Source organism: Corvus cornix, chromosome 1 (genome assembly GCF_000738735.6).
Source record: "Corvus cornix cornix isolate S_Up_H32 chromosome 1, ASM73873v5, whole genome shotgun sequence".
Lineage (NCBI taxonomy): Eukaryota > Metazoa > Chordata > Aves > Passeriformes > Corvidae > Corvus > Corvus cornix.
This window is the reverse complement of record NC_046332.1, coordinates 18233858-18255609: the sequence shown is the minus strand read 5'-3', so window position 1 is coordinate 18255609 and position 21752 is coordinate 18233858. Positions and strand designations below refer to the sequence as shown.

Below are 21752 nucleotides of genomic sequence, written 5' to 3'. Positions count from 1 at the left end.
AAGACATGTCAGGAAAGACAGTGCTCAAAATGTAGCCTGCCCATAGCAAACTACCAGCTGTTCAGCCCAGGGTGAGTCCCTCACCCACCTCAGGATGCTCAAAGCAGCAGGTGTCACATCAGAAAAGCAGAGACATAAAAGGATGGTACTGTAATTACTGCCAGCCACACATTAGCGAAATGCCTGATAACAGTGCTCTGCTCCCTCCTTTGTTTCTCCACACCTGAAATTTAACCATCTAAATCATCTATATGACATCTTTAAAAACGTTGGCATCAAAGTGAGAAGTACAGGTAGTATTTCATAGTTACTTTGTCAGGCTCTCTACAGCCACAGGGAAATATTACCAAGTCGATACGTAAGTCATGTTATAAACCACAAGCCTGTTAGGTAGGGTAGAAACTGCCTCACTCCAGGAATTGCGGAAGTACTAGTACAATGCCCTCCTGAAAACCCCCACACGCCTATCTATAAATGTATTAAATCTTCAGATTTCTCTAGTGCTGAATTAGACACGAATTAATGCTCTCAGCAAGCCATTGGAGACCTGAACTTGCAAATACAGTAATGCTCAAGGGAAATGCAGAGCCAAGACTCTGCATATATACCATAGATCTGTTTGCACAAAGAGAAAAAAGCTACTCCAGTGTGTGAAGGAAACTGTGTGTAATTACCGGCACTCAGCAGAAGCCAACCTGCATTCCTCATTGGGTATCACCCTCCCATCATGCCTTTAAACAACCTCACAGAGCTGCTGCTGGGTAAGGTGTGCATTCTAATTCAAGGTTGGGTGTATGATCTTACTCTGTATGGTGCACAGTATTTATTGATTTCACTTTATGAAGAGTTTTGATACATTTCAAAGACAGACAGTCCTGTAATTATACCAGGTTTTAAAATGCACTTCAGTACAGATTCTTTTTTGTATAGCTCATATCTGGATTTCATTGCCTAAAATAAGCAGGCATATTAAAAAACCTAACTCCATTATATGATAGCAGGGAAAAAAATTAGCTTCAAGTCACAGCATTAGCGCATGAATCATGCACCCAATTATACATCTAACCAGTGACAGAGAAAACTTACTGAGGCCTCAGAGCTTTTTTCCTCCAAATTGAAGAAAAAATAAGCTATCAACAATTTCTTTAAAAGAACCTCCTCAGCCTCCAGTTATGGAGAAAGAAACTGGGTTTTGGTGTCAGCATTGCATGTTTGTTCAACAACGTTATCAGTGCAAACTTTTGATGTATACTGCAAGTTAACAATGGTTAAAAGAAAACCAGTTATGTATATATGGAGAAAATTCCAGCTTTTCTTTCCATGCCTCAGTTTTGCTATTGCTACTGAGCTGAGCACCACTCCAGGAAAACTAGTGCAAAGCATATCAGAACCTGTCATCTCGGTGTGATCTAGTGACCCTCTGTGAACTGTCCCATGATGTAAAGTCATGATGTGCAAGGTTTCAAACGCAGAATAAAAGCATTCAGTAGGAGAAAGCCACAAACCAGAATGGTCAGCCTTTACCTCATTTTTTTTCTCCTGAAGTGGGTGAAAAACCCAGGGTGTGACTGTTCAGCTAAAATGGATATTTGCTTTCAAAACGGACAGAAAATAATTTCAAAATGGACTCTTCTCTCAATTTTAGCATGGCGCTCTAACTCCTAAAAAATGTTTCACTTCAAGTAAAGGGTACAGCAATATATGAAACCAATGCTTTATCCAGGATGCTTGAATCACAGCAAAGATGAACAGTTTTAAGCATGCATTTAGTTATGTGCGGAGAAGAAAATAAAGCTCCGTGTACAAAGATCAAATACTAACACTAACACTGTTCTCTTGCTTGTTTCACTTCACTTTCAAGCTTCAGGCATGCTGGTACTTTTTTTGTTCCCTCACTGAAGTGTGGGTACAGCATTTAATCCACCTCCCTATTCCTCTCTATCCCCCTATACTACTTAATAACATACTACCTCTTTATTAGGGAGGTGTGGGTAAGGTTGGAAAATGGCTTGATCTACCTGCCTCCTCTGCTTGAAGGGAATACCATCAAGATCCTGAGCTCCATTGAGAAGAATCTTTCTTTTCAGCAGCTGCAGAGCGCGACCTAAGGGGTATTCTATGAACTACATAGCTATGGCATATTTTCTGCTGAAATGACAGCCAGTTTTAAAGATGGAAATGCCATCTATTTCTGCAGCGCTCACACAGAGGGATAGCATTGCTGGCTGCTTTGAAGTCATTCAACTCCCATCTCAGCCACAACCATCTTTGCTCCCCCTGGCCATATCTGACATGGAGAATGGAACCTATGCACAGGTGCACATCAGTGGTGATGTAGAAGGATGTGCATTTTATTTTATGCATCAGTTACATCAATATCTGAACAGAAATCTCTAAATAGCAACCAAATCACACAATTTGCTGTCACCTTTAAATATTAAGTAATTTTGTTCTTTATATTATAAAAAGAGAAAATCCACTCATGCAACTATTTCTTCATTCCTGGTGTCTTGGTTTTGGAGACAAAAGTTGAGGAGGAAGTGCTCAGCAATGAGCGCCTCCTCCAAAGGGACAAGGGCCTCCCCTTTTCTTCTGTCAATGAGACAAATGGGTCACAAGAAGTGAAAGTGGGAAATAAAACACAAACAAAACAGGGTAGAACAAGATTAAAAAACCCCTCAAAATACAACAAATTCCCAGAGAGGGAACAGACACAACAGGACCAGCTGGGGCCAGCCCGCAGGCCCACCGAGGCCACCCACAGGCTCCCTGGACCGGTGAGGAGGGAAGCGAGGCAGTGAGGCAAGGGGGAGGGAAGGGAAGAAGAGCAAGAAAAACCAACAGAACCTTTTTCCCGCTAGCTGGAACACAAAGGAAACCCCAAAAAGCAGCACAGCGCTCCCGGTGCAGCCCCTCCCGAGCCCCGCCGAGCCCCAGAGCCCCCGAGCCGTTGGGCTGAGCCGTTCAACCGCCCCGCACTCGGTCCTGTGGCTCCGGCCCCGCCCCCGGGTCCATCTTAAACTAACAGTGTCCTTGGGCATTGAGCGGATGATTAAGGAATAAATAACATCATAGGCTTCATAACTTCAGCCCAGGACACCTGGACAGTGCTACAAATAAAGCACTGACTAAGCAACCCAGCAAGAATTTATTTGCACCAATAATAGCACACAGAGCAACTCTTTCATAATCAACTACGGAAGTGGGAGCTGCACATACACAATAAAGAAGACAGAAAATACTCCCGAGGAGCATGTTTCATAAAAGAGAAAAACACCTTTCCTAACTAGTCTATCTCAAAATAAGACTTGTTAAGGACAGAACATGAATAGAAAGAACTTTAGTAGCCAAGATTAGAACCAAAACAAAAACTGAAGTCATGGGATTATTCTGCTAGTTCAAGGTAGCCACAACAGAGCTTGCTTAGAGCTTATCCGTGTTTCAGCAATGCCAGGCTTCTGAAAGTATATGGTCTTGTTAACCAGGAAGCTTAGTGAAATGTGTCATGACATTTGGGAAAATTCTCTTGGAAAAATTTGCCATAGAATCATGGAATGGTTTGGTTTGGAAGGAACATTAACAATAATCTAGTTCCAAACCAAAGTCCTCCCTTTGCAGCTGCAGCATTTGTGCATGACAGAGTAAGGCCCCCCACGATACCTAAAGGGGTCCATGACTGCATTTTTCAGCTATCACAGACAGAAGTTCTGTCCATGCCCTGCTTCCTTCACTTTAATCCAAGACTCTCATGCCCAAAGAGAACTCCTAGAACAGTACCTACTTTGGCCTCTGAGAAATGCCAAAATGTACATGCCAATGTAGGACAGTCACTTCATAGGCTTTCAACATCTTGTGGGACAGGACAGCCATTTCCCATGCACCTGTGTTCTTACCTTCTGTAAATGCTAACAAGTCTCTGACAGTTTAAACTACAAGAGAAGCAGCACACATTTTGCTGTGCCCAAATGTGCTGCTCAACAGGAAGTAGTAAGAAAACAATGTTTTAACAGCCGTGAATGTGGCAAGATGAGCACCTTTTATCTGCTTACCAGAAACTTCTTTAAATAGAGATGCAACCACAACACTGTTAAGCTGAAAGGTTCAGTAGTTAAGTGATTCAGTTCAATTTCACTACTCCAATGCATCACTGACCACTTTTCAAGGCTTAGCTTAGCTTCACAGTCATTATTTCAAATCTTACTCTTAACCTACACACAAACTAATTAGATCTAAGCGGCCATTAAGCTGCACTGCAGAGATACCTTGTCTTACTGGTAAATATTTGCATTCACAGATTAAGTTGAGGCAGGCTCATACATTTTTTCATTTCCTTGTCACTGTTTCTGACACGGCAGACATGTGCATGACCTGCACTTGACTCCCAGTTCAGTGGCTCTCCTACTGCCCTCTGGCAACTGTGTCATGTGAGGGAAACAGTGTCCCTCTGGATATAATGCAGGAAGGATTTTACAGGAGAAAACCAGGTGCTTCAAGTGCTTTCCCCTGCAATGTCCTGGCAAAGGGAGGTGGGAGCATTGACATACACACCAGTCTGACTTGTAACAAGAACCCTCAACAAGACAGCCTAGACTTGGTCTCCATCAGGTCTTAAAGAGCTCAGAACTTTTCTTGTGCCCACAAGGACAGGCCAACATGAACCATGCTGTGATAATACAGGCTTGAAAAAGTGGTGGAAGACACAGAGTTCAAATGCAGAGACAGCATCCTGAGTTACAACAATTCATTTCCTGAAATACCAGTCACTCAGTAGAGCGCAGTTGTTTTGCTCAAAGCAAGGGCTACTTTCATTCAGAATTGTGGCTGGGAACACTTCACTCAAGGTAGAACAAGTTTGACTCATTGTAACAAGGAGAACAAGCTTCTGACATTCTTTTAGCCACGATGAGAAAGTCCACTATGAAGGCTAAGCTGGTTAAGGACACACTGCAGAGCAGGAGTCAGCTTCATCACTTCAGCAATGAGGACAAGTGTGGAGTCAGTTTATTAGTTCAGGCCACAGCAAGGGGCTTAGACTGTTCAGGGAGATTCTCCACAAGGCTTCAGGCCACATGTACATGAGTTTGGGTTTCCTACGCTAGCTCCAACAGAGCCACATGGACATGCTTGTGGTAGTCCCAAGAAACTTTTAAAAGAATAAGCTTAGTATTTTAGGGTCACTATCTTGCTCACAAATTCTTCTTGTGCTTCGGTCAAAGTTGATAGAGTTGTAAGCTTGCTACTAAGCACAGAGAGGGACCTGCTGGCTTCACTAGGGTGTCTCACATGAGGAATAGTTGCAGGGTCAGGTCTTTGGCTGCCCAGGGGAAAGTATTTACCCGCAGTCTTGTATAAGTGTGTCAAGGGGGAACTAAAAAAATCCTAAAACCAGGTAAATGGATTATAGCACTTTAATAGGAAATTCATTCTTCTTGTGGCTATTGAAAGAAAAATCACTAGAGATTACATCTCTCTCAGCATATATTGTCTATGTGAACAGAAAATAAAATCTAGAGAACTCAATGGAAAAGCCACACTTTATTTCTGCAGGTTCTGATGAAGTGGCGTCTGGTCTGTTTTCTCTCTGCTAAGTACACAGGGACTGCTCTGCTATCTTAAATCAACCAACACAGAAAACCCCACCCAAAGCCTCACAAGTGTGCAGTGCTAGCTTTCAATGGAAAATTTTCAGTGCAGAATTATCAAGATAAGAAATTTTCTCTTTATAGTCCTTGATAATAAGGTTTTGTAGCATTCAGAAAAAAACCCACCCAGTGGTTTCCCCACAGGAAACCCATGATACTGCTTTTAATAGGAGCCATAATTTCAGGGACAGTTAATGAGACAGCATTCTGCTTAACAGTGGTTTAAGTGAAGCGGTGATTAAAGACAGACTTTGTCTACAATGCACAAATGACCCTGATTAGTTTTCTAATTTTATCATTAAGTACGAAATTCACTGTAAGAGATAGAAGAGCTGTCTGCAGCATTTGAAGCTCACTTGAAAGGCCTCACGCTTTCTGGCAGCTATTTTAAACCAACCTCTCTCCTGTAGCACTGTTGCTCATTTGTGTTCACTGCACAAAGAGCACCAGGTCTGCACCCGACATCGAAGTAAAGAGTCACGTGCTTGGCTTAAAAGAACAGTTCTACTTCTCCAATATGTTTGTGAGACTAGAACCAGCGCAGACTCCACTTCAGCATAAACCAAATTAAAAACATTTCTGCTGTAGTTACTTTGCCCAGAAAATTCTGAAATCTCGTGATTAAAAATAGATTTCCATTTCAGACAGAAATAGAATTTACATCTTGCAGGAATACCTATTCTTTTCAAGACTTCTACTACAAACAGTGTCTTTCACATTCTTTGGAAGGGGATTTCCACTACAACACTTAGCAGAGAAAATGATATGATTTTTCAAAGAAAGGTTGTAATTTGAGTAGTAATAGAGAAAGTAGGCATTTGACGCCTGATGGTGTTGTGAGCTGTGCAACTTATTTCACCTTCAGGAAGCCAGAAGAGACGCATTCTGCGGTCTTAGAAAAGCACTACTTGCTGGCACCTCGCATGCATTACAAAATGTACTTACGTACTGTTTGTTTGACTCCATTTCAGCACAGACTTATTCCTTCATATTCATCTGTGCACACCAATATTTAATCATGCTATGTTTACTGTCTCCAAGCAAGAGCTATTCCCAGCCAGTTAAGCAGGCAGTAGTTCCCAGTAGTTAAGCAGGCAGAAATACCTTCCCAGAGTATGCACCCAGGAATATATAGCTTGGGGACTTGCAAAAGAGGAGGAAATGCTTTCATATGCAATAGATGGGGATGAAGTAGCATTACCTTATGTCCTGTATTTCTAAATATAGTCATGATTTGTCCTTGTCTCTGTTATCCTGAATAACAGCACTTTAAGCAGACTACTGGCTCCCTAAGTTTTTTAACATAGCAGTGATACAAAAGAAAGGAAAAAAAGAAGCCTCATATTCACAATGGATTTTACTGCCTGAAGCAAATATTTTCTTGCTGTCTAACAGAGCTTTCTGTCTCTTGCAGGTTGCCCAAAATAGCATACCAAGTTCATGTTCATTCCAATAGACTTTGCTTTTGCAGCCACTCAAAGCTGATACAGTACAGCAATGATTTGCTCTTGGAGAGCAGATTTATTAACACACCAGCAGGACTACAAACCCAGAAATTCCCCACTGCATTCTCAGGATTCACCTTTCCATTATGCTCTTAATTATCTCTGAAGGAGTTTATTTCTTGTAAGCTTCTTGTTCGGGCTGATAAGCATTTTATTCTGAATTCTCTGCAGATCTCAGATTTACTCCTTGTGCTCTTAGCTGAGAAACGAAGCAACTGCCTTCATTTTTGCAATGCACATCTTCCACCATCTCCAGTTTCTCTCTCAATTCAGTATCCTTCTATAAGAATTCCCACCATTTTGAGTATCTTCACATTAATTCCTCCTACTCTATTCACTTCATTATGATAAAGCTTTGAGTAGTTAAGTCTATATCACCCTTAGACTTGAATGGAAGGATATATTATATTAACCAAGACTAATCCGTTATTTCATGTTCAACTAAAATGCTAATCCAATAAATTATTTCTTAAGCATTGATCTAAGGCAGTTAATATAAAAATAATATTTCAGAGTTATAGCACCCTAAGTAAATATAGATTGCAGAGGACATTTTATCACATTAGAGTCTTTCTTGAAGAGTAGTTTTACATTGCTCCTTAGACTACACTGAGGGCTATTTCAATTCATGTATTCCAAAAAGACAAACATGTTCATGTGATTCACTTTTTTTTTCATAAGAAATGCTTCCTATTTCTACATTACACACAGTAGGAAATAAAACCGTTTGCTCTGAAGAAAAACCCCCAAACCCATACTATACCTAAAACATCAGAAGTTAACAGAAGGTTTCTTTGACAGTACTCAGTGTGCAAGCTTCCTCTGGAAGAACCTACTCCGATTCTGAGAATAAAATGGCTTCTCTGCCTAAACACAGACATGTTTCATTAAATTTTAAAGACAAATACACACAGCAAGCCACATGCTGATTTATCCTTTCTTTCCACAACTGTACAGGACTGTGGCCCCAGATTCATAAACTCTAAGGAATGGAGGAATCACATTATGTTATTCTGATCTGACCTTCAAGAGCTGGTGGTGTTATAATTCCTTCATCATGCCTCTGAATCCTGTTGTTGCTAAACTGTAGGCTCTCAGCAATGGATTTTCAGACTTGGCTTAGAAACTTCAAGAGAGGAAGAGTTATGTAGCACTCCTAGGTAAAATAGTTCTGTAATTTCGTTTAAGAGGTATCAAAATACTTCTGTTGAATTCAACATAACATTAAACCAAAGAAGATTTAGAGTATGAGTCTCATATGAATATTACAAAAGTAAGTTTGTATCACATAAATGAAACTAATAGTCCTGTACATGTTCTTCTGTGGCAAGACAGGTGGATAATGAGTACAAGGGTACACATAAATACTTTAATTCTCTCTTGGAGGCAAACACTGAAGAGGAACGTGAGTTTGCTTCTTAAAGCTGAACCACATTTCCTGTTTGTAAGAAAGGAGATGAAAAAAAAAGGCTGGAGGGATTTGAGATTGACGACAACTAGAGACAGGTTCATGCTGCCGGGTCTGAAACAAAAGAGTATCCAATATCTGCCAAGGTAACTTGATTTCCTGTTGGATAAAGGGGAGGGGAGTATTCCTAGAAACAACAAAACCAGGTAAGCCTTATTTTTTAAACTTGCGAACATAGGAGCAGTAGAACCACGCTATGGTACATTAGCAGTCTTCCAAGAAGGTGGCTCACAGTGCTAAACCTTCATTAATTAAGTTTTGATAATGAAGACTAAGCATTGGCATTAGTTTTATGCTGAAAATACTGTGCTGTGGGCCTTCTTATTTTCCAATGTGCTGTTTCCCTTCTGAAGTATGAAGTTGTTACCTTACAAAGCAATTAGTTGTGCACTAATTAATTGCAGTTTAAGGAATCTTTTTTTCAGAGAATTAATCCTGTAATAAAAGCTCACAGAGGTGGAAGCATTTTTAATGCTAATTTAACATTCATCAATCTCTTAATGGGTTTCTTTTTCTAAGGGCCATTAGTACAAAATATTATTTATATCAAGATTTAATTGGAAGAGGGGAGGAAAGACAGTTTTATCTCATCTTTGACAAATTTGTAGACAAAAACAAGAGGAAAGAAAGGAAAGAAACCATTTTGTGCTCCAGATCATCCCCATAAATCTGGTAGCAATTAATCTGCCTCTGTGGCTAATGCGTTGATACCACAGGTGGCATGTCCAGCTAGATGGTATCTATATTCCTTGCCTCATGTTCCTTTTCAGTACAAAAACCTGTTAGATGTATGCTATCTTCCTGTTATCCTTTGTAATGGATTGTCTAAACAAAATACATTAGAGCAAGGAGGAACAAAACGTAGCACCCCTGCTACCTATTCTTATGTTGTTAGGAGGACAAATATCCAACATGAATTGTTAAATCTGGCTCCTGTCCCTGCAGGTAAGTACGTGATTATGTCCACTCCTTTGAGTTGCAATAAATTGAATTGCACAAGTTCATCAGGAAAGATTAGAATGTTTTGGAGGCTTTTGGTTTTTTTGGTTGTGGGTTTTTTTTGCCTCTTTTGCCTCACAGCCCTCCAGTGACAGTATAATGCACCCCATAAGGAGAAAACCTAAGAACAAATAACCAAAACTCTGTATTTATTCCCATGTCTTGTCTCTGTTGGTGGATAAAGTTGTCAATAGATTTTTAAAGAGAAAAAGTACAATTAACTACGCATTTAGAAGGTATGTTGTTTGTGTTTTGTGGTGTGAATATGGTAGCTTCAGTTTATAGCATTGTAAAAGATACTAAGAGGTGGAGAGTAATCCCATCCCTAAAGTCAGTAAAGTAAAAACATTATCCAAATGAAGTAACTTACCTATGTTCTAGTTGGATGCTACTCCAAGTTTAAACCTGGTTTTCAAATAGAAATGGAAGAATAGGAGCATAAGAATGTATCATTAATACTAAAGAGAGACTGATATTAGTTAATCAAAATACTGTAATCTTTTAAATTATTTAAATACACTGCTTCTCCACTCACACATCCCAAAGTCTTCTAACGATATAACAAGAATTGTTGTCCCTCTCATGAAACCTTTGGGTGTATAATGAACTTTTTTCCTTTCACAGAGGAGCACATTACTTTAAGAATATTTCAGTATTATTTCTTTTAACAAACTACTACCACCCTTAAGTTTTCCTATCACAGATAGAAAACTAGTCAGATAGACTGTCACAAAAAACCGTGATGGAATTTGAGCTTAGCGTATTAGAATCATAGTGTACTATTCCCAAGGGGCCTAATTATTCCATATGACTCTTTTCCAAAGATATAACAATTAAAAAAAAAAATCAGTTTGATTGCTTGAATGAGAATGCCCCTGAATACAGTGTCATGGATTCTTTGGACTAACCATATAATATGTAAAAAAGAATAATCTGGTTTTGCTCCATTTGAAAATAGATTACTTGAATGAGAATTAAAATTAGAGAATAGAAGACACCATTTCAAAATAGAATATAATTAATCTAATAGACTTTCTGTTTATTTCTCACTCGCCATCTACAATCTCCTTATCTTATTTTTGTCTTTAGCACAACCTGTTAACTGTGAGAGGTTGCATCTGCTGTTGTACATTTAGGGACAGCAGTGTAGCTATCTGTGGAGACAAATTGTTCTTCACACAGTCAGTCAGCTTTCCTTCTAATGCTGCTGTTGTCGAAGTAGTTAATATTGATAAAATGCAGTTATAAATATAAGTGTCATATGGGAAACACCTATAACAACAAGAAGACATGGGAAGATCTGGGAGTTGCATATCTGTAAAGCTAGGATATAAAACCAAAATTTTTCATATTTTGTATCTGGGTAATAAGATTAACTTGAAACTGATGTTAGAATGGCATAGAGCTCTCAGAACAGCACCATTACATCTCTGATCAAAGTGTTTACTGTGGTTTTATGGGCTAAAAACTGTTGTTGTTTCTCCATTATAAGTAGTGTTGTCTGACAAACAAATATCTAGTATTGCAAAAACAAACAAGCAAAAAAATTGAAGTCACACATATTGTTTGTATACATTCTACTGAAACACAAGCAGATGTTTAAGTCAGTGTTGTGGAAAATGAATTTAAAAATAAACTAAATAATGTTCATCCAGGAAGAAATTTAAATGTTCTTCTCTTAATCTACCCACAACCATGAAATTTCCTAAATTGTGTTTAAGAAAGAACTATAGATTGTGACATTTAAAACATTGGTATAGTTTATTAGAAATCCAAGTTTTATATGGCTTTTTTCCTAGAATGTTTTTAAAGTTCTTGAAAAGTGGGATTGCTCAAATACTATAGAATTTAAATCTGAAAACTGAAATGAAAAAAATTGTATCCAGCTTTTACTATTTCCCAGGTAATAAATTCAATTTAAATCAGAAGTTGAGACAGGAAAATAATACTTGACAACAAAAAGTGGGTCAGTTAAGGGTTGAAAATAGTCAAATGGAAACTAAGAGTTTTCCTTCTACTTTGGAAACACCATGGAAAAGTTGGATTCCTGGATCAGAGAGAAAAATTACAACATTCTATATGAAGAAAAAGGAACAACGTTGGATCCTAACTGTACTTTAGGTACCTGCTAACTCTTCTTATTCTAATGAATCAGAGTTGTAGCTTGTGGAATGGGCTGCCCAGGGAGGTGGTGGAGTCACTGTCCCTGGAGGTGTTTCAGGAAAGACTGGACGTGGCACTGAGTGCCATGGTGCAGTCGGCAAGGTGTTGTTCAGTCATAGGTTGGACTCGATGATCTCAGAGGACTTTTCCAACATAATTGATTCTGTGATTCTACCACAGTCACATGTGCTTCCCTTCTCGCAGACCGCAATACTGCTTTTGCTTTGAAAAAGTGTTTGTAGGAAAAGAAATATGAAAGGAACATGAGAAGAATGGAAAATAATCACATCAGAAAAGATAAGACAGGAGAAGAATGAAAGACGATTCTGATTATTTACGGACAACAGTGAGACTTGAAATTTCTTGTCCTGGACAGACTTGTAGTTTTGGACAGGTTGCATGGGATGCAATATTGAGTGACTAATTGCACAGTAACTAGGTTCCAAAGACTGGTGATTCTTGATGTAGCTTGATAACATCTTTTCAGTGTAGGATTTCCCATTCTTTTAATTCCCTTCCTGAAAAATTAGAATGATGTATAGCTGCTTCATGGGGGTGTTGTCTCTCCTCAGGAATGTCAGTATCTCATTGCAAAAAAAGTGCCTTTCAACATGAAGAGGAGTATTGCAGTGATAAACAATCCTCAAACACCTTTGGGAGAACTCAAGTGGTAGAAAGGAAGGGAAACAGGACATTCAGTTCAAAAAGAAGGATAAATGGCCACTAAAAGCACCACATGCAAAAAAAAGTTAAAAGTCTGTCAGAAAGTTACAGCTTGTTTGTTCTGCTTTGTTCCTTTTGAAAGAGAGTTCTGGTCAGGAAAGAAACCTACATCCCAGAAGCCCAGGTGATTTGTGATTTTTGCTACCACGGTTTATCTTGTCTTGTTTTGTCAAGACAAAGAGTTGGAGTAAAACAAAACGAAAAGAGCTTTGTCAACACCAGCACAACAAGGGAACAAAACCTGTAAGGAGGTTTTGAGCCGGTCAGTCACGAACAAACATTCCAAATCTCGGAGAACATGAAACATGTCTGGGGAAAGTGAAGAATCAAGCTGCAAGCTCCTTTCACTCATTTATTTGGCTAAGTGTTTTTTCGTCTGCCAAGGAAGGGTCCATATGCAACAACGCTGATAATTTTGGCCACTGGACTATCACAAACAGGCTATTTTCCTCAGCATGGTTTGTGATGGAAAATTTGTATCAACTAGGTTAATCAAAGAATTAATTAAATGAAAAAACCAGATTTTGTGCTAAGGGGGGTTCTTTCCTGTCTTTCTTATTGCAAGGAGAGGCAAGTTTAGAGCAAAAGAAGACTTTGTTCAAATAACTGGACTCACCTTTTACCAAGTGATTTTCCAGGAGCTGTTTGAACTTTTCTCTGCAGTAGTACTGGGGGCTTCATTGGTTCCCCCAGTGTCATTCACTGGTGATGATAAAGGATGCTTGTCCTTTATCATCACCTCCTCTCGTTTTTCAGGCAAAAAAATGAGTACAAGTAAGCAGTTTTAACAGCTGTAAAACAAGACAAGAAAACACAACCAAATTTTGACATATTTTGCAGGGATTATTAAAACGTTACAGTCTTAGGTATTATTCAGAGACACATCCAGTGAATTTGTTTTGACTGAATTCAGAACTACTTTCATGAACTCTAGAATTTAGCCAAGAATTTACTGAATTTACTGCAAATACTAAGTTAAAGACAACTGCAGAAATAATTTCACAGCTATCCAGTAAAATTACTTTTTTCTTTATTAATATCTTATTTTTTACTACATCTTACAGGCAAACCAATAGCCTAATCTTTGGCTGAATTTCTATGAAAAAGTATTTCTGCTAACAGTTTATTATAATTGCTTTCTTATTATTTAGCATCTGGTTTTGATATTAATTATTTTGATATTAATTATTTTGATATTAATTATGTACCTTGTATAGCAATAGCTGTCAGAGAGTAAACAACAAAATAGCAGCTTCAATTACAGAAAGCAAAAATCAACCAAGCAAAAGGAATACAGTAAAACTGTTAGACAACACAAATGGTAAAATTATTTTCTTTCAGTTACAGAAATGGACTGCCATTTTTCTGTCTGGGGAGTTTTGGCCTTCCTGACTTTGGCTCTGGTTGTTTCATTGACACTGAATATTTCACACTGTATGAAAAAGAAGCAAGGTAAGTAATGTCTCTTTGTAAGGAATGGAGTTTCAATATTTAAAGTCATCCCTGCTCAGAGATATCAAGTCGACAAATTGATTCTTCTGAATCTTAAGGTACCTTTTGGCAAGAATGATTTTACTAGAGAGCATTTAGCTTTTGAAAAATTTTAGGAGAGTCAGGTATCATTACAGGATGATTGCTAACTGCCCAATCCACTGCTAAAAACAGCTACCCAAATCCATTCTCTGAAGGCAAACCAATACAACAAGAAGAATTTAGTTCTAAATTTTTACTTTTAAAGTATATTTTTAACACCTGCAATTTCCTTTCCTAGGAAGTACACTTTTCCTCTAACTGGTTATTATCTATTCTTCCATTTAAAAATTGTTTTAAGTAGATGCACTGATACGAAATACATCTGAGAAAATTTTCTCCCCCCCCAAATTCCTGACTGCTCATTTGAATTTCAGATTTCATACAGATTTCATGCCTTATCAGTGTATTTTGGAAAAACATTCTAATTGCTTTTCATAATGGGATCCTACTGTATTTCTTAAACCAATGTGTCACTCGTATGACTACAGTCATACTCTGGTTTTGGTTGAAATTAACTTTTACTTTTTTGACAGATTATGCCAGTGCAACCTCTCTTACGCGTGCAATTCTATGGTTAGGAAGTTGTACAATCCTCACCATTCCATTCACACAGGGAAAACTGCACCTCTGCTGTACATGTAGGGGTGGGCAGGCCAACACTGGTGACTTCAACCCAGCTAAATACACCTATGTATATAATCTACGTAAACAGAAGGCCCATGCTTATAAACTGCACTCACCAAGTATTAGAGAATCAGACAGTCACAGGATATTAAGAGAGTTGCTGGAGTGTTTTGGGATGGGTGTGGGTTGAGCTTTTTGGTTCATTTTGTGCTTTAGGACTACTAGGCAGATATTTCTATGAGGAAGAATCACAGTCATTTACAAAATTAACCTGACCAAGGTTTAGGTCAGAGTGGCTGATGCTGCATTTCTCATTGAATTGGAGCTTACTGAGCTAAATTCTGGAGTCCTGGAGCAGAGTTTAGAAATTCAGGCATTCCTGAATTATTAATCAAGTTCTAGCAAGAAATCTCCTTGTAGCCATTTGCCTCTCTGCTTCAGTTTCTTCATCTGTGTGGATCACAAGATGTCTTTTTCAGACGTACACGCAGAACTAATAAAATAAATAAACCTCTCACTTTGTGATATAAACACACGATGCACCTCCCCAGACAGGGAAAATCTGGTGAGAGAAAAAGATGAGGGAGAAGCAGAAGGTGAAGGAAATCAGGAATGAATCACATGTGTTGCGATACACTTTTTGGATACTGCAAACTGACACAGACTTTGCAGCCACAGCACAGGGCCATAACACAAACATTTCTCATATTTGAGAAAAGTAGAGGGACAATTGAAGGTCCTGAGAGCCAGAGCTTTCAATTGTATTCTCTAAAACAAAATCAAAAGCATGTCTGTTGAGACAATTATCTGAAGTGTTCTAAAATAGCACGTTTCATTTTCTCTTAATTTTTTTTTAAAACAAATTTTCCAGCTAAAATGCATAAAGATTACGAAGAGAACAATCCAAGGTAAGTTGTACAAAAAGTTTCTTTCTGGCAAGGGTGAAATAAGCAATAAATAATGACAGATGGCTTGGGAGGGATGGCATAGAGGAAAATTCAGTATCTCATGCAGTCTGCCTGGAAATGTTGGTGGTGGAAAAAAGTTTTTAAGAAAACACAGGAAAAAAAATTCATGTGGGAGATACATCCTCCAGTCATTTTATCAACAATGAAATAATTGCATACTAATACTATAATTTTATCTGAAAGTGCAAGATATTGAGCTAAAGCACCATTACCTATCACTTAAACTCAATAATTCCATAATAATTTAAAAGAACTCTCAGCTCTCACAAAACAGTGAAAAATTATAGTGTGATAGTTAATACTTGTGGAGCAATAATTTACATGTATTTACATTTCATAACCATCTTTATACATGCCATCCAAAAGCAATAAAACAGTCTGTTTACAGCTGCAGGATACCATGAGCTGTTACACAAATATGTTTCAGGTCTCTCTCTCTTATGCCATACAGAAAAAAATGCAACCCAAACCCAAACTTTAGAAAACAGAGATGGAGAGTCTCATCCCAACCCAAATATAAAAGGCCACTGAAATGAAAATACAAAAGACTGCACCTGTTACCCAAAACCAATTCTCAATTACAAATTTTCTTGAAGTTGGGAAGTCTCTATTTGTCTATTAGTGCCTGTTCAGATGAAAAATACCACGGAATGTGGTGTTAGAGCACGACTTCACCCCCTTGACGAGAGGCAATATAGGGATGCAATAGAAAGGTTACACAGTGCTTCCCACTAAAAATTCCCATTTTACAAACCCACTTAGAAGCATTTTCAAGTAACACCAGGTAATGAAACACAACATAACATTAAAAATCCAAAGCTGAACTTGTCTTCTTTGGTCTTCTCTGTTTGTATCGTCATGAGTATTTTAGTTGAATCAAGAGGGGACCTTTTAAGAACATCACTCCAAAAGACACATATAGTGCTTTAGTTTGTATTGCAGAGTGGTCTCAGAGGACATCAATTGGGTTCCTTTCAGTGATCATCAACATTTCTTAACCTACATCAAACTGTAGCTTAATAGTTTTGAGATTAGCTTTGTGCTTAATGAAGTTACAGGAATGGAGAGTTCAGTCCTGGGCTAGGTGACAAATCTCTCCTGAAAACACCCACATTGCCATTTCTGCCCCCTCCAAAATTTTTGATCTTGTTTATAAGATCACAAACAATCTGCTATATATAGATATATACACACAATCTGCATATTGCTACATGTGCATAAAACATTTGCTAAAATAGAATATTGGGGTGCTAAATAAAGCATATTCTGTGAATTAAAAGTATTTTTTCATTCCCCTTGTAGCTATGATGGCTATGACACAGAAGATTATCCAGTTTATGGCAATCTCAACCAAGATATTTTAGGTAAGCTTCATTTTAGGAACATGTGTCTATTCAGTGGTTATAGAAATATATGATTAGAAACTGGCTGACTGACATATTTTGTGTTTCTCAAATGGCAAACCTGAGAATCTACATATTTTAACTATTAATTAAAATTATTAATAGATACTTGGGATAGAAATGCAGACCTTCATACTGCACTACTATGTATAAGAACAGACCTCATACTGAATTCGATTTTTTACAGTCCATATGGTCCTGTTCAGCTAAGTATCTCAAAACAAAGAGCTTGTCTAAATGTGAAGCTCACTAACTGAAATAACAGCTTGGTCCATGTCTCTTAAAGCAATCTAAAACACATATTACTCACGGTCCAAGGTCAGTGCTCCCACAGAAGCAGGCAGAAACAAACACATAGCAGTTCTCTGCTGTGGCTATCCACAGATCACCAGCAATACTGACAAATGTGCTGAAGCCCAGCAGCTGATGGGCGGGAAGACAGCTTTGCTTTGCTTTACTGGGCTCAAGTTAACAATCCTTGGCAGAGAGACACCACATTAAAGGCTGTAGCATCATATAACTGCAGCTAGAGATAGGTGTGCTGAGGGTTTGTCTTTTGAAGTCTTTATAGAGCTAAAGCAGCATTTTTCTGCATATAACTTTTTCTGCAAGCTTTAATTGGGGTTAAGCAAAACTAAAGCACTTTAACTGAAGGGGAAAAAGAGCCCAAACAAACCGTACTTTTTCACACATAGTTTGCATAAATTTAATCAAGTCAACACTCAAATGCATTGACATTGTAAAACTTTGAAAACTGTAACGAAGTAACCTGTTTTACTGGTGGTTAAAATGAGATATAAAATGAGAAAATAACTAGAACCATATTTACAGAACACTGAAGTAGACTCAGGAAGAGAATTTAATCCCCAGCTGCTGCAACTCACAACCTCTTTCTCAGCCAAAGAAAAGGCTGCCTATGCTGAAAAATAGATCAATATGTGGCTACCTCTTACTTGCAAGAAGTCCTCCCTGCACTCTAAAATAATGCCCGGTTAGTGAATAATGAGAAACCTCCCGTCCATATGAACAGAAAATGATTTTTTCACAGTGTGTGTTTGAATTTCTTAGTTACTTGCCTCTCTATAATTAGAAGGAGAGATCTGTGTGTGATTTCAAAACAAACATCCTACCAAATAAAACTGGGGGGAGTTCATTCTCTAAAAGAGAGGATCTGTTGGTCTGATCTTTTAAGACTCAGTAGAATGTCTTAATAAAAAGATTTTTCTACTTTGATAAATTACAGAAGAATGTTGTTACGAGCAGATGAAGTCCCAGCCTCAAAGACCAGTTAACCAGCTACAGGTATCTTTCATTTTAGTTATGGATTTCTGAATTAGGGTAACATGGTCTGTCTCAGAGTTCCTTTATTTATCCTATGATAAAAATCTTCACACTCTCACAAAAATTACCATGCATATGGCATGATAAAGTTCAGCCACAGGCATGCAGATCACATGGAACTAAATCCACATCCATGGCCATAGCTTATCTAAAGTAATTTTATTTGGTTTAGTTATCAACCAAGTGAAAACACAAGCTGCATCACATGATACTCATGAGTTTGACTGGCTCTCTCCTGTCCTGTGCAAAATCTATATGCTTTAACCAGTGAAAGTTTGTTTTCTATTGGTTCGTATTTTGTTGAGATACCTGTATGCCTAAAAGCATGAAAGCTTCAAATGAAATTTTCCTGTAATTGAAGCATTCCTAGCATCAATTTCCCAAGTTGATTGCCACATATTTCATAGGGATTGATTTTCAGCCTCTCTCTCAGGGTATTTCCAGCAGGTATAAGAATATCTTTTTTAATCTAGACATTCCAATGTCAATAGTCATTGATGGTTTGGCTTGAAAAGCACTAAGAACCAAGGGAAAGACACAAAAAGCATGCATTTTGCACTGGAAATGAGATCGTATATACAGACAAGAATCATCCCTCTTTGGTTTTCTGCACAGACAAAGCCTGTTAATAATGTTGTTAATAACTGGATTCTAACTAAAAAATAAAAAAGTGAAAAGAAAACCAGATCAAATAATGTCTTGCATCCCAAAGAACCTGGACTGATTACATAAGCTTCCCTCCTTCCCACAGAGAATCTTTCCAATGATACCTTGATGAATTTTTCCATATTGCCACTATGAGTCATTTACCATTAGGTTATATTGATCTGTTTTCCATTCTCCCACAGTTTAATCATTTGTACTTTTAATGAGTTGTTTTACAGCTAGCTTAGGCAAACTATAGGCAGAATTATGATTACAGTGTAGACATACTCGAAGTCTTAGATATACATTTAAAGCAAGGATAACTACTGGATGTTAAAGTGAATTTTCTTTTAGGTGGAATCTACCAATCAGATGTGTTATGCCTCACTTGATCACAGTGTCAAGGGAAAATGCAGAAAACCAAGGAGAAAGAAAGATCCTTCATCAGAGGAAGATGAAGAAGAAAGATCATCTAACCCCAGGGTGGCTTCCAAAGTTAGCATTTACCTTAACAGTGAGCAGCTGGCTGCTGAAAACATGGCAAAAGCAGAAGCCATTCATGATGATCCCATCAGACTAATGGGCTTGATTCATAATACAAAAGGAGAGAACTGAATATGTAATGAACAAAATACGTAACAAACCAAGTATGTAACCATAAAGTGAGATTTGCTTTTTCATTCTGGAGGAACAATGAATGATTAGAGATAATATCCTGGAAAACTGACATACTAAACAAAGGTATGAAATGTTCCAAACTGTCTTCCAAGCATATTTATAGACTAAGCAAGACATAGGTCCAGGCTGCCACTTAGATGGATCTGCCCTTCTGAAGATAATTTGAGAGTTGCAGAAGCTGGTAGCTCAGTGTTCGCATGGTATGGATTCCAGTAAAAATTGATCCTGTTTTAAACAATCATCAGCTTTCAAGCAGTCCTAAAAGACCCCCTCCTTGCCTGTAGAGCTCTAGCAGAGTACAACTACTCTATATTAACTTCAATACTTTTGAAATGAGATTGTGTTTTGTACTTGCACTCTTGGTGATTAATTGTTTTACCAATTAAGAACTGATCTGCTGTTCCACACTGTGACTGGTCTATGGTAATGACTGGAGAATAATTTAAGAGCTGATTTAAATTTCACATGATTTACATCTCACAAGACTTAGCAGTATCTTCATATATCTTTAGTTTCCTTTAGCAATACTAGAATACATCTCAAATCTCAACTCCTCTGCTAGTGGAATATTGTATCCAGCTGTATTCTGGAGTCCACACAGATATTATCAAACCATCTGTAACAATAAATCTTCTGGGGAGGATTTCTTCCTTCTAATACTCTATGTTATGCTTACATTCCTATTGGGTTTTCCATTGCCATCCTTACTAACTATTTTACAAAAACAAAAAGAGGTTTTTATTTCCCCAGACCCTTCATTTACTGTGGGCACATGCATCTGAAGACTAAATTCTTTAAATGGTAAGTTTTATAGAGTGGGTATTTATTTCTATATTCTGGGAGTCATTATGTAGTTGCAGCAGGAAACAATAAAGCAAGTTGACATAATATGCCTGCTTCTAGGTGTCAGACACTTCTGCCTTCTCAAAAAACCAGGATATTGGTGCCTTTAAAATCCACAGAGCAGCGGCAAGGAGCTTGAAACTCTGAAGGACACAGAACCCTACAGCTGTTTCAGGTCCTGAGAGAGATTGACCTGGAAACAAAAGCCCCATAGTACAGAGAGCCAACATCTCTTCTAACAGAAATGGATGAATACATCAAGGGATGAGACAAATTTATGAAAAAAAAAATATAAAAGAAATAGTTGTCTGACAGCCTGGTTAATGTTTAGCTTTGTTCATATTTAATGCTCTTATAACTTCCATGCTGGACCAAAAGGGGCTGAGTCCTGCCAGTGCTTATTATCCTGTGCTGGCACTTGCTTTTGTGTGCAGAACTCAGGTCAGGGTTCTTGGCTGCTACATCCCAGAAACAAGGCAGACATGGAATGAAAAGTCGTGGTATCAAGGTCTGAGCCCAGCTCCCACTGGATTGGCAAAAATAAATACTGCTGAAGAAGCTACAAAAACCACTCTGAGGGAGAACCGTATTAAATCGTGACACTGAGGAAGGCCCTAAGGGGGGAAAAAAGGTAGACAAATCCAAAATCAAATATCCAAACATCAAGATACAAGTGCATGAAACATTAATTTAATTAGACTGGGAGGAATTGTACTTTGTTCTGTAGCAGGGACTAAGTAAGTAATGAAATGCCTATCCATATACTCTTTCTTTCATGTACATATTGAGACTGAATACAATGCATACACAAAATACTTACATAAAGTATTTTAATTTAGCTGGTACCAATCAGATGCAATATTTACACCTCTCAATTAAAGAGAAAGCTTTCTTAATCTCTCAACCAAATAAGCATAGGCTCAAGAGTCTATTTATTATTGTTTTCCAACATATACATGTACCAATGGATACTGTATTTTTAATAACTTGTGCACACTTTGTACAAAAGTTAGTTTCCTAATTTTCTCACAGAATTTGCACTGTTGATTATGCCTTACTTCTAAAAATTTAAGAGTCAACTTGTACGAGATGCCTAAATTCAACTTCTCATTTCAATCTGGTAATTAACAGAAATGAAGTACACACTTCTCTCATTGTGTGTACATGTAACAGTAAGTTCACTTCATGGGATTTAGGTACAATTATTTTCCTTTCTA

The 21752-nt window shown here is 37.9% G+C and overlaps 1 protein-coding gene across 4 annotated transcripts; it reads left to right on the top strand.

The window, feature by feature from the left end:
* Nucleotides 1-8622: 8622 nt before the first annotated feature.
* LOC104687002 (T-cell receptor-associated transmembrane adapter 1) lies at nt 8623-20097 on the top strand. 4 transcript variants are annotated; one of them, XM_019283946.3, is made up of 7 exons: nt 8638-8761; nt 11654-11735; nt 13842-13952; nt 15529-15565; nt 16928-16989; nt 18272-18330; nt 19369-20097. In XM_019283946.3, the coding sequence occupies exons 3-7, from the start codon at nt 13850-13852 to the stop codon at nt 19627-19629; spliced, it is 522 nt and encodes a 173-aa protein (XP_019139491.1). In that variant the 5' UTR covers nt 8638-8761; nt 11654-11735; nt 13842-13849; the 3' UTR covers nt 19630-20097. The 4 variants fall into 4 exon arrangements, with proteins under 4 accessions (XP_019139492.1, XP_019139491.1, XP_010394146.1 ...); XM_019283947.3 differs by lacking the exon at nt 11654-11735 and having other exon boundaries at nt 8623-8701; XM_010395844.4 differs by lacking the exon at nt 11654-11735.
* The last annotated feature ends 1655 nt before the right edge of the window (nt 20098-21752 follow it).